The sequence below is a fragment of the Habropoda laboriosa genome, unplaced genomic scaffold (genome assembly GCF_001263275.1).
Source record: "Habropoda laboriosa isolate 0110345459 unplaced genomic scaffold, ASM126327v1 scaffold14, whole genome shotgun sequence".
NCBI lineage: Eukaryota > Metazoa > Arthropoda > Insecta > Hymenoptera > Apidae > Habropoda > Habropoda laboriosa.
In genome coordinates this window covers 269,364-282,908 of record NW_017100137.1, presented here as the reverse complement: position 1 = coordinate 282,908, position 13,545 = coordinate 269,364, and the positions used below count along the sequence as shown (strand labels likewise).

General features: G+C 30.4%; 2 protein-coding genes across 2 annotated transcripts; one reads left to right on the top strand and one right to left on the bottom strand.

Annotated features, from left to right (window-relative positions):
* Positions 1-300: 300 nt before the first annotated feature.
* On the top strand, positions 301-8,152 carry LOC108578891 (transport and Golgi organization protein 1). The gene is made up of 17 exons (XM_017942305.1): positions 301-311; positions 964-1,136; positions 1,231-1,364; positions 1,498-3,868; positions 3,992-4,059; positions 4,144-4,281; positions 4,438-4,554; positions 4,641-4,718; positions 4,827-5,051; positions 5,348-5,515; positions 5,588-5,810; positions 5,876-6,014; positions 6,109-6,198; positions 6,283-6,379; positions 6,462-6,585; positions 6,987-7,493; positions 8,059-8,152. The coding sequence occupies exons 1-17, from the start codon at positions 301-303 to the stop codon at positions 8,115-8,117; spliced, it is 4,722 nt and encodes a 1,573-aa protein (XP_017797794.1). The 3' UTR covers positions 8,118-8,152.
* Positions 8,153-9,950: 1,798 nt separating this feature from the next.
* On the bottom strand, positions 9,951-11,850 carry LOC108579292 (syntaxin-5). The gene is made up of 5 exons (XM_017942802.1): positions 11,356-11,850; positions 10,735-10,991; positions 10,469-10,657; positions 10,260-10,381; positions 9,951-10,110 (listed from the first exon to the last, which is right to left on the bottom strand). Exons 1-5 carry the CDS (start codon positions 11,723-11,725, stop codon positions 9,951-9,953), a joined length of 1,098 nt encoding a protein of 365 aa, XP_017798291.1. The 5' UTR covers positions 11,726-11,850.
* Between the last annotated feature and the right edge of the window lie 1,695 nt (positions 11,851-13,545).

Genomic DNA, 13,545 nt, shown 5'->3' with positions numbered 1-13,545 from the left:
AAAAATTTTTCGCAGCTATAATATACGATTTACACTTGTTGAGGCAGTTCTCATATGTGAATCGTGTACCTTTGAAAGAGCACACATCAGGTTTTTTGGCAGATATGGATTGTCCCCATAGAAACCAATTTTGTGTAGAAAGGTCACGTGTGCCAGTATAACAGTATGTTAAATAATAGACTCCCCCGCCAAATACCTTCTAAATTCCTTTTTATAATTTAAAATTTCAATTTTTTTGTAATTTATATTTATTAAAAAATACAAATACTACTATATCAATTATTATACAAACAAGCAACTATGAATAGCGGGTAATAAACATTTATGAATTACCGTTTGATTGTGCTCCTTTAAAAAAAAAAACATTTCACTTAAATTGTAAACATAATCAATTTTATTCTCTACCTTATAATAATATTGGGTGAAATTATTGATAAAGAAAAAATGTTACTGAGTTAGGAATTTAGCAATCTTTGTTATATTTTTGTAGAATTTTATTCCTTCCTTAAAGAAATTCTATGCAAAAATTATATCTGCATTAATAGTTCAAGTATTTTTTGATAGTATTATCATAATTTAAATGATATACACATTACTCCGTCTTTTTATGTTGCGCATGTGCATTGTTACTTCTGTGGGGGCGTAATATTAGTGTGTTGGAAATTTCTACGATTCTGTTTCGGTTGGCAATTTCTGTTCTTAGCGCATACGTACCCACTTATTATTTACATATGTTTGTTAGGTATATTATTTTTTAAATAACAACTGTATATATTTAAAAACTGAAAATGTACATACAAATTGAGGTTTTATGGAATCCATAGATTTTCATGAATTTTATTCGATTAAATTACCAATCAGACTGTGCCGTATTATCAGTGTTTGACTTGGGCCAATATTAAATATTCTCTTCGACGAACCATCTTATTATAACCTACTTCACGGATAAAATGTGCGTCCAAGGCTGTGTCATTATATATTAGTAGTGATGTGGAACTGCAGTGATAGGAACATGAGGGGAAGAAATTTGTTTATTAGTATATTATTTATAGTTGTTTCAATAATATTTAGTGCAATATCACAGTGTTCCTCAACTTTGTCAAACAAACGATTATGTTATGATCCTAATTGTTCCGGTAATTGAAGCCATACTTTATCTCCAATATGTATCTAATTTAAATTTTTTTCTTTAAATTTAAGCTAAATTGTTTAATAATGTGTGTTCCGTAGAGCCTGTTTCACTAGCCAAAACGATAATTAAATATAATGCAATTGAGCCGGGATTATTATCGTTCGATTACAATGTAGATGTCAAAGTTTACAGTAAGGAGGCAGGTGAAAGAAAAGACTTGTGGGGTGTAGAGGTAAATATTGTTAATTTATTTTTAATAATTTTATTTATTTTCTACTTTGCAACGGTACTTAAAAATAAATTTAATTTATTTAATAACTAATATATGTGTCTGTAAGTAATTTTAAAGATTTCATTGATTTTAGATAAATGGTAAACATGGATATGCACCAAAAACATTTTTGAAGGAATATAAAATTTTACACAGGAAGTTGGAGTATGAAGTACCTACTAATCCTTCACGTAGTAATAATGTTTCATCTAATGAAAAGACTAAGTCTAAGAAGGATAATAATAAATCAATGTTCAGTACAAAAGATATTAAGGCCTCAAGTACACAGATTGATAATTCAGATTTAAAACCCACAGAAGAACAGTCACACAATATAACTGGTGTAACTTCATTTCATGAAGTTATAGATGGAACTACGTTACATGGAAATGTAAATCATGATGTGAAATCCTCTATAAAATCAACAGAAGTTATTCAAGAAACAGTAATGCCAAATATTAAAGATGCAGTTGATGATTCAAAAGTTAGTTATACTAATGGTGAAACTGAATCAAATATTTTTACAAAAGATGACACAGTATTGCAAAAAGTATTGAATGATAAAGTAGAAAATGAAAAACAAACTATTTCCAATAAAGCTGATATTAAAGATTTTGTGACAAGCTCAGAACAAATATTAGATTTACCAGAACTAATTGGTATACACATGTTACCATTGAAAACAAATTCTGAAGAAACAAAACTAACAGCAGAGAAAGTAAAAAATAACTTACCTAGTGATGTAAAAGGTGACCAGTCTTTGGAAGGAGTTGTTGATAGCAACGTACCACAAGAACCTATACTTGATGTAAAGCATATAGAAAATGTTGATAAAATTGATACAAAAACTTATGCAGGTAGTGTCATTGAACCTGATGTTTCAAGTGTAAAAACTCCTGATAAAATTGAGACAAAAGGTACTGAATCTTCAGAAAATGTCACTACAGACACAAGTAGTGTTACTAAACCTGATGTTCTAAGTGTAAAAATTCCTGAAGGAATTGAGACAAAAGGTACTGAATCTTCAGAAAATATCACAACAGATACAGATAGTGTCATTAAACCTGATGTTCCAAGTGTAAAAACTCTTGATAAAGTTGAAACAAAAGGTACTGAATCTTTAGAAAATGTCACAACAGATACAAGTAGTGTCATTAAACCTGATGTTCCAAGTGTAAAAACTCTTGATAAAGTTGAAACAAAAGGTACTGAATCTTCAGAAAATGTCACAACAGATACATATAGTGTCATCAAACCTGATGTTCCAAGTGTGAAAGCTCCTGAAGGAATTGAGATAACAGGTACTGAATCTTCAGAAAATGTCACAACAGATACAGGTGGTGTTATTAAACCTGATGTCCCAAGTGTAAAAACTCTTAATAAAGTTGAAACAAAAGGTACTGAATCTTTAGAAAATGTCACAACAGATACAAGTAGTGTCATTAAACCTGATGTTCCAAGTGTAAAAACTCTTGATAAAGTTGAAACAAAAGGTACTGAATCTTTAGAAAATGTCACAACAGATACAAGTAGTGTCATTAAACCTGATGTTCCAAGTGTAAAAACTCTTGATAAAGTTGAAACAAAAGGTACTGAATCTTTAGAAAATGTCACAACAGATACAAGTAGTGTCATTAAACCTGATGTTCCAAGTGTAAAAACTCTTGATAAAGTTGAAACAAAAGGTACTGAATCTTCAGAAAATGTCACAACAGATACAGGTGGTGTTATTAAACCTGATGTCCCAAGTGTAAAAACTCTTAATAAAGTTGAAACAAAAGGTACTGAATCTTCAGAAAATGTCACAACAGATACATATAGTGTCATCAAACCTGATGTTCCAAGCATGAAAGCTCCTGAAGGAATTGAGATAACAGGTACTGAATCTTCAGAGAATGTCTCAACAGATACAGGTAGTGTCAATGAACTTGATGTTAAAAGTGTAAAAGCTCCTGAAGGAATAGAGACAAATGATACTCAATATTCAGAAAGTGTTGTAAGTTCAAGTAGTAGCACTATACCAAATGTAGAGAGTGCAGGAGATACTCCATTTTCAGAAAGTTCCACACAATTAGAAGCAGAAAAAGATGAATTAAACAAAGAAGAAACCGAAAGTGCTGCATATTTAAATAAACATAATTATGATGAATATGTTTCACCTTTATTTTTACAATTAAATGTAACAGATACAGTGCAAGTGACATTACCCTCTGATAATGTTGTGGCATCTGCCCAGAATACAGAAGCTACTAGTGAATTTGATACAAAGAATGTTCAGTCTGATTCAAATGTAATGGACATTGTATCTGCCTCACAAGCAACATTAGATGGCCAACTTAATTCATACATTGAGGGTATTGAATCTGTAGTTGAAGCAAAATCAAATGTTGAATCTAATTTACATATTGAGGACTCTGTACCTGTAACAGAAGTAACATCAGAACATGTTTTCCACCAAGTACAAGGTACAGTGTACAATTTTTGTGTCTTTTTATAACAAAAATGTAGTGTTATTAATATTATTAATATTACTTTTGGGTTTTGAATCTTGAAAATAATTTCATATATTTGCTGTAACATTTTTGCAGTTTCCTCACCTGATTTTTGTACAGCTGATAATGTTGAATGTTCTCTAGAAGACAATATTCCACATCATGTAAGAATGAACTATTTTAGAAATATCATATTTGCAAATCATAAGTTTATCATGTTTTACTTATCATTTAGTTAATTATTTCAGGAACAATCTTCTCAGGACAGTGAAAACGCTTTAATGCAGAGAATTCAATTAGAAGGAAATTATTGGTTGACACTAATATATTTAAGTGTTACTGCCACTGCAACACTTATATTTTGCCTAGGGTACTATTGCATTGAGGTATTAAATACTCTTGAACTATTTCTAGCATATATAATATGCTGCTAATATATATATATCTAATATTGATCAGAACGTATTTGAAATTAAACGAGCAAATCATACCTAAATAAACAAATATACGTATATAATATTATTAATTTTATATTTTTATAGAATATGAGGAGGGATAGACATCTTATAGCTAGAATCAACAAACTTGAAAAAGATTTACTTATTTCAGAAGCAGAATGTACAATGGTGAATGAAAACTTAAAATCAACGAAAGAAAAGGTAATGTGATTAATGAATCATATGTTCATTATATTATTTATATTCTTCTATTGAATTTGTACTTGCTATTAAAAAATATATTATAGTTGATCCGTATGGAGGATGAATCATTTGGTTCTGATGAAATGGTGCTTTCATTAAGGGTTGATTTAGAAGCCTCACAGGTAAAGTATTATATATTAAGACACTTAAGTAATATATAAACATTAAAGTATGTAAACATATAAGGGATAAAATAATTTAATCTGTAACGATTTATTACATTCTTATAGAATGCAAAAACTGAATTGGAAGACCAAGTTGCCATGCTAGAAAAAGATCTAGAAAGCGCTACTGAAGCCGGATTAGAACTAGAAAGAATGTTGCGCGAAGTTCTTTCGACGAATAATGAAGTTAATCCGTTAGCTCAATCAGTAGAAGATCTACAAACTAGATTGAATGCTCAACAAGCAGCAAATGAATCTTTAACGAATGCTCTCAATTTTAAAACTCAGGAGGTATGTATTTTTATTATTATTTTAATTGCGTGTATTCAGTGTTTTTATAAATAAAAGCATGTTTTTAATTGTATGTGTTCTGTATACTTATCGCAGCTTGAATTCGATAAACTTGAGGTTCGTAATTATAGATATTTCGTGAAATTACGAATATTGTGGAAAATATTGTAATACTACAACCTGTTTTTTTACTCTCCTGTCTCTTTCTTAATATTATTACTTATTAGAATATGTATCTCATGTAATGTATTTTATTACGTAAATATATGTGATTTTTAATGTTGAATGATTTGCAGAACGAATCCTTATCAATAGAGCTTGGATCTGTAAAAAAGAAGTACGAGGAACTTGAAGTTGAACTTACTCGAATTACGGAAATGTTGAAACAAGAAGTAAACAATAAGAATAATATCGAGCAAACTTTGACTGATAGGGTGCAGCAATTAGAAATGCAACTCAAGGAAGTAAGTGTAGTGTAAATATATAATTAATGATAAGTAAAGGGGACAGTATGTTTTATGGAAATATATTTACAGATTTCTACCGAAACAGCAAACTTACAGAAGGTGCTGAAAAGTAAAGAAGTAGAAGCCAAAGATCTTGTAGAAGTTATTAATCGATTGAATTCGAATAACTTGGACTTGGACAAGTTATACGATGTATCTCACATTAAAGCAGAGGCAACGGAATTGCTCGAAGAACGAAACGAATTAAAAATAAAATTAGCTGAGGTTGAAGGAGCTCACAATTTATTAGAAGGTATTTTTAACAATATCATGTTAATATACAGTTAAATATACGAAATATAATTTTGCAAATTGTAGAACACGTGAAGGTTATTAAAGAGGAAATAGCTACTTTGAGCGAACAATGTAAAGCAGCAGAAAAGGAGAAGAAGGATGCGGAAACACGACTGGAAGTGTTGACTAATTTTTTCGAAGAAAAAGAGGCACAACGACAAAAGTATTACGTTTATTATAATTATTAGAAATTAATTTTTTTTTGTTTAATTAAATAAAATCTTGTTTTTGTGTATTATTTTTGTATATTATTATAGGGAAGAAGCTATTTGGTTGCAACAGCAGGGTGAAGTTGTATCCACTGTAGAACGAATACAAACGATGCAAAACGAAATACAAAATTATAAGTAAGTGGTAATCTATTATTTAAAATAGTTTTGGGAAATTATTCTATGGTTATTATAATGCCTATACTTTTAATTGTATTTTAGACAACAAATAGAAATGTTGAAGCGTGAAATATTAGATCAAGAAAGAGAATACAAAAATCAATTTTCTCTTCTTGAAACAAAGGCACACGAACAATGGGTATGAATTCTTTGAGTAGATTACAGTGTTTTTACTATCTTCTAGATTCTGTTTTAATATTTCGATTAAATCTTATCTTAAGGTGATAGCCCGCCAAGTTGAACGTCGTTTAGAGGAATCAAAGGTTGAAGCAGGACAATTACGCAACCGCCTTACGTTAATAGAGAAAAGTATTAACGAAGTAGACTCCGAAGCAAAATTACATCGTAAGTGTTATAAAAAGAAGCCTTTCTTAATTCTATGTCTATTAAATTTAAATTTATATTTAATTTGAAAGTTGTGATCACTTTGAGTAGTAATTGCTATTTCATTTTTTAATAAGCAAAATATAAAACTATTTTTAGCCATGAAAAGTATATTTCATAAATTATTGTTGCTTTAGACTAATTTTGTAAATGATTATATATTTACCGTAATACCAGTAGAAATCATAGGCGTAGAAATATGCTACATTAATTATTGAATATATGCGACTACTTAGATCAAGTTAAAAAATTATAAAAAATACTTAGGACCATTTACCATCGGTGCATCTTTAAAGCTGATACGGTTCTACAGGATACTCTAATATGGACAATTGTATTCTTTCAACCTGATTTTCAAACAGGACTGGAAGCAAACGGAGAGACGACAACATCGGCTCCATTATTCATAGGAGCAGAATCATCTAATTCCCCTATAATGTTTTCTGGTTCTTCGAGTGTTCCTCCACCACCGCCACCTTCCTATTTACACTCATTGTTTCCTCCGTATCTACCACCTCCATTGCCAAACACGTCCGGAGTGCCACCATATGAAGTTAGTCAACGGCCACCACCATTAGGTGGACGATTATCCTCGCCTCCACCTATGCCTTTACATCCTCCTACTTCCAACAGGTACGACAACGCAGGTTCCCCGCCCCCAATGTCACCACGTTTACTTCCACCTTTTAATCATAGATCACCACCTCCTCCTCCATTTGGTAGCGATATTCATCCACCTCCTCCTCCCCCTGGCTCGATATTACCACCACCCCTTGGAACGCCGCATTCATGGGGGGAAGAATCACTGCCGCCTCCACGCAATCCTGGTTTCCATCCAACACAACGAGAACGAGTACGAAATCACAAAGGTTTGTGTACAAGATGACAAGCCACTACAAGACAAAAAACTAGCACATCCATTTACAATTGGTCGATTTCATTTCCAAACGATCGAAGATTTTCTTCGTTTTTGTTTATTATTATTATTTCCTCCTCTCTCTTTTTTGTTGTGCATGCAAGGACGCAAGCGATTCTCTAAAGTGAGACAATTTTGGAGTACTATGGAGGGAAATAATTGCAAATGAGTGCAATGTATCAGGTTAAACGTTCCGAAATTGATTTTTGTTTTCGTTTGGTGCTGCGCAGAAAATGCGCATAAACTGTCGAAATTAAATCACTGATTTTTAAAATTTTTACTGCATATATGTTAAATCTGGTATACATTTTTTATTAATATTCTATTATTTTGTTAATGACGTACTCACGATATTTGTGATGTGATTTCGATATTTTTATATAATAATACTCAAAATTTGCGAAGATTTATTTTTAATTAACAATACTGTTTTCTAAATTCATAATTCTTCATATTCGTAATTAGAAATAATTTAAAGTAAGTTCAATGTGGTATTCACTGTTTGTTATTGTCCTCAGGTTCCTTGCATTCTTCGGGAGAGTCATTGAATAAGTCACATCATAACAGCAAAGTTTGAGTCTTTTATTTTGTTATAAAGAATATATAGTCATGGGGCACTCAATTATAAGAAAAAATTTAATAAACAAGTAACAGTGATGTAAGATATATTAAATGCTAATATATGACCAGCATTTATTATCTGACAAAATAATAAATCATGCATTTTGATATAGTATTTGTCAAATGTCATCACTGTTATGCCAAAAAGAAGAAAAAATAATTGTACATATACATTTGATTATTACATAGGGATGTATTTAAGGATGTATTCCCATTCGGAGCCGTCAATTTTAAAATAACAAAATGCAATTTTTATACAATTACCTTTATTATTATTTAAATTATTGTATGTTTTCCGCAGTATATCACTTTTAATGGCTGTCACGATTTATGTTGTATTCATCCAAGAAAAAAAATCAAAGATGATCTTAATCTATATAAAAGTGGTTATCTTGTGAACTAAAATGAAGCAAAAACAAAATTTTTTAACAAAATTTGTAATTTCTTCAAGCGATTAAAACAAAAAATATTGTCGATATTGACATAATTCTAGTTCGCAAGATAAAGAGACGTCTATTTTATGTGTGTAAAATTTGAGGATGAATTAATCAATTCATTATTGAGGTATCAGGGCAGTCAATTATAGAAACATGGTTTTGAGAAAAACGCGTTCAAAGTTTTGTGTTCTCTTTCAACATATATAACATATATATAGCACATACCTTTAATCAGCCATCCCTGCTGAGTAAAGGGGATCTTCCTCTTCCAGGAAGATCTCATGTGATACCGATCTTTGGCATCTGTTCTAGTCTTGCTGTTTTTGAAGCATCGGTTCTTTATCACGTAATTCAGCAAATATGTTTGTTTGTTGGCCAACGAAGATTTCCATTTCGGACATAATACGTAATATTGCAGAAAACCCTTCGTTAAATATGGAAACTGCCAAAAAAGTTGCAATCTCTACTGTCTCTTTTCCACAATGTGAATGTTTTGGAGCAAAGGTCCAAATTAGCGAATTTATGTTCTCATTATTATCTCGTGTATAGGCATCTAAGCATCTTTCCAATAAATTTTCTGCAGTTAATTTCCAATACATTTTGGTTCAATGGCAGTTTGTCTGTATAATTACTCAAAGTACCTTTCGTTTTCCGGTGTATCGTTCTTTTATAACGTTGTCATTTCAATGAATTTAATCATCAAATTTTGGGAATACATTTTCAAGGTGTTGTACTTTAAGAAAATACAATTAAAAAATAATCGATTTTTTTTATCCCTCCGAACGAGAATACTCCCTTAAGCATAGAATAGATTGTAAAAATGTTTCTTTATATAGTTATACATATAATTCTCTGTTCAAGTCTAAAACTTACATGTCTTCGTAAATCATTCAAACGGGAAATAAATTGTAATATGAATTTAGATTAAATACAATTGTTATATAAGGTTTTAAAGAATTGAAATAAATTGTAATTTATTATTCTGTTGCGTTTTATATAATTCACCATGAAGCCCACTTGTTACTGACGTACGTTTATTTGATCAGAAATTACCAATCCTTGAAAATTATACATTTATTACCCACAGCTTTCTTTATACATTTTACAAACAACAATGTAGCTCACTGTCTACATTGATGTATATTTTCAATAATCAATACTTACAGTATTCACAATTCAACAAAGAGGTCGAGGAATGCAATGAAATATATTATTATACTATAGCTAATGAGTCGTAATTTTATAAAAATTCGTCTTGCTCTTCGATCATCTTATATCACAAATAATGGATATGGATGGTCAACTACAAAGTTGCGTAAACAAATATGCATAATAATAATAATATAATTATTTCATGCCAAAAACACTACAAAAAATATAAAGAAAAATATAAGGACTGCAAATATTTTTATCATTAACCACCTGTTATTAGTCACAGATTGGAAATATTTTAAGATTTCTGCATGTGCTGCCTCCACATTCAATTCTGTATCTTCTATATTGCTATCTATCCTGAAATTCCATTTACATATTTATAATAAGTCTTATGAGCCTTTGAAACCAAAAGAAGTTTTTTAATATTTGCTTAATTATAATTCATTGAAAATGGCTACAGAATTTCCAATTAGAAATTATATAAAGCAAAATTAAATTATTTTTACCTTTCCACCATTTCCTCTTGTTCCTTAACCATGTGCGCTAATTGTTGAAAAATTCCTCCAAGTTCAACTATAGTAGATTCTATATTTTGCATTGTTTCTGCTCTGGACTGAACATATGCATCCTAATAAATGAAGAGGAATATTCATTGTTATTAAAGTATACTCAGTCACACTATTTCATTCTTTTTTTAAATTGTCATATAGCTCACAGTGTCATCATGAATTGCTTGCTGTATTGATAACTGTCCCATTGCTGGTTCCAGATCTATAGTTACAGAAGAAGAATCTTGTTCTTGAAACAACAATGAACCTTGTTTTCCAGCAACACTTGGAGGTAACATAGTAGAAACAGAACCTTGAGTAAACTGCTGTCTTCTACTTTGTTCCTCTCTCATATTCTATGTATTTTAAAATGAATATTGTTTATTTTTCTTATGTTCAATATTCTTTTCATGTTCTTCTTTGTTTTACATACCTCTGATCTAACTTCTAATACACTTTTAAAGTGATTTGACATATTTGCCAGTTTTGATTGTAAGGCCATAACAATTGAAGATGAATGCGAAGCCATATGATGACTTTGAGATGCACCATATCCTTCTCTTTGCTTTTTGCTAAGCTCTTGTAATTTTCCTATTTGATGATTCAAACTTTTTAAATCTGTTTTTATGATATTTGTCAATTCTTCAATTTCCACTTGTCTGTCATTAAATATAGACTTCCTTTTTGCCACTAAAACAATTCAATAAATATGTAACATTCTTTCATTCATATGCTTGTAATTTTTATTATACCACAATATATTATATACTTTGTACATGTATCTGCTTTTATTAAAAGCAAACATTTTATCACAAGTAATGAAAATGGAAATGAAAGAATTTAGATAGAAATAACAGCTATTTTAATCCATTAACAGATCAGTACACTTCAAGAAGATTAAACACTGTTTCTGAAGCAACAAAATATAGAGTAAGTTAGTTGCACTACACAATTCATTTTGACAGATTTCTTTCATAATTTTATTTTATATATATATCACATTATAAATATGTTACATTCAAAAGGAGAAGATAGGTGTTCATTGCAATCTTACATAGAGCAAGCTTTTCTAGCTTAGTATATGTGCCTGCTATGTTTTTTCCAATATTCTTGGCTATCATCATGAAATTAGAGTAGCTCTGTAACTGGCGTGCTCGACGAGGATTTTGCAAAACCGCTGCTCGTGCTACGGTTCTGCTTTGCATCGTCCGGATCGCATTGACGAATTCATTTGTCCTATCGCGCGACGTCATTGTCGCTGGTGCGATGTCCGCTTGCTTTTTCCCGTTTTCCGTTAAATTGTACCCTTCACTTTCATGGTTATACTGCTGCCTTATAGTACTGCCCCGCCAGGGACTATTTGAGGTTGTGATCACAAAATCATGGTCTACCTCGGAGCCAACGTGTCGTCTACGTGCTGGCATTGCATTCTCAGTTTCTTTACGTGTTCACACTTTTATGATTTTAAAAACGCGATACGTATCTCCCATCTATATAAAATATTTTTGACTAAATGTATCAACAGATTGAAACAGACACGTCCACATGACAGTTATATCCCTTATGGTGACTTTTACTCTTTATTGACAACGTCGGATATCAAGCTGCGCAATTCCTGAAACAAAATATCACTAGGCTTTAATTACGTCAGCAGTCAAATTTGTACTTTGAATTAAAAATGTAATTAGATTTGTTTTAAATAAAGGATAAACATTTTGTTTTTCTTTGAATATAAAGTAGAAATAGAAATTTTTTAAGGTTTAAAATATTACGAGTACTGTAGTAACATAAAGTTTGGAAGAAATTATATGAAAAATTTTCGTGTGAATATTCTTATGTTATGCTTTTTTTTAAATTTTTAAATTCCCTGCTAAATACGAGTATTTATGATGCTTCGAGTTTTGACGTTTACTAGATATATTATTGTTTTAATCTGTTTTCGTATTTTGTTTAGTGAAAATATATATTTTTTACACTGTGTCTGACCAATAAAAAAAAATCATGCTTCTTTTTACTTGAACGCTATTAAAATTATATAGCAAACACGCCTTCATATAGTAAAAAGGACAATAATTAATTGTAATGTAAGATTCAGAATTTACTTCATTTGTAGGTTAAATTTTAAATTTAAATAGTAACTAGATATATTTGTCGATTTTTTTATTTCATATATAGTGACAAAATTTTACCTATTTAACATATAAAGGTACAGAAATTTTAATTTTTTGAAATGAAAAAAAAAGAAACGGAGTTTTTATGCCAACATTTATTTATTATGCTAACATTCTCTTTCGTTAAAAAATCATTTTCACGCAAAATAGCTTACTATGCCTTAAAAACTGCACTTCCTCTGATCGCATAAAAAAATAAATTCTATTATACTTTATTTTGATCCCTCTTCAGTTGGAAGTTGAACAAAGAATATCCAGTACTTGAAAATTGGTGGACATTAAATTACGCATTTTTCAGTTACTTACTACCACCATACTTACACGTGCACGTTTCTCAAATGTTCCCTGAACGATTTATTAGCATAAGTAAAATAGGGTTGACCATTACAAACGAAGTAAATACATGTATAAAATTTTTCATTATATGCTACATGTATTCTTACTAAGAGGAGACTTTTGGGACTAACGAAAGAAAGGAGAATCCGAAGGAAATAAAGGACATTCAACTTTGACAGTATTTTTTCATTTAAAAAAAAAGAGAGAAAAAAATGAGGAAAAAGGTGTTCTCGTTCCTTTCCAAGATTTGTCACCGTCGAATATCATACTACATGTTCATCTTGGAGAAGGTATACTTTTAAGCGTTCTAATGATCGGCTTCGTTACAGACGGATTCTTAAATACACTATAGAACTATAGAAGTAACTATAGAAAAACATACAATATGTATATCATCTCTATATCTCTACGGTAGTCAACGTTTTGTTGTCTCGCGATAGTTTACAGAATTTTCCGTACACAAATGTCGTCAGCTTAAACCCGAAAGAACGCCACGAACGGAAATTCTTACTTTCCATTATTATACATTTATTTTATAACTTTCGTTTAATCAATTTAACTATACGTTTATAGTACTCATATTTACATTGTATTATCGTACAATTAGGATAAAGTAAGTATCGTTCAAAAGTTTGAGGCAATATACACTTTATGCAATTACAATTTATACAATTTAATCATTAGTTTAATTTAAGAAATTATTTTGCAATATTCAGGTTAGGAAACTGTATTTGGGA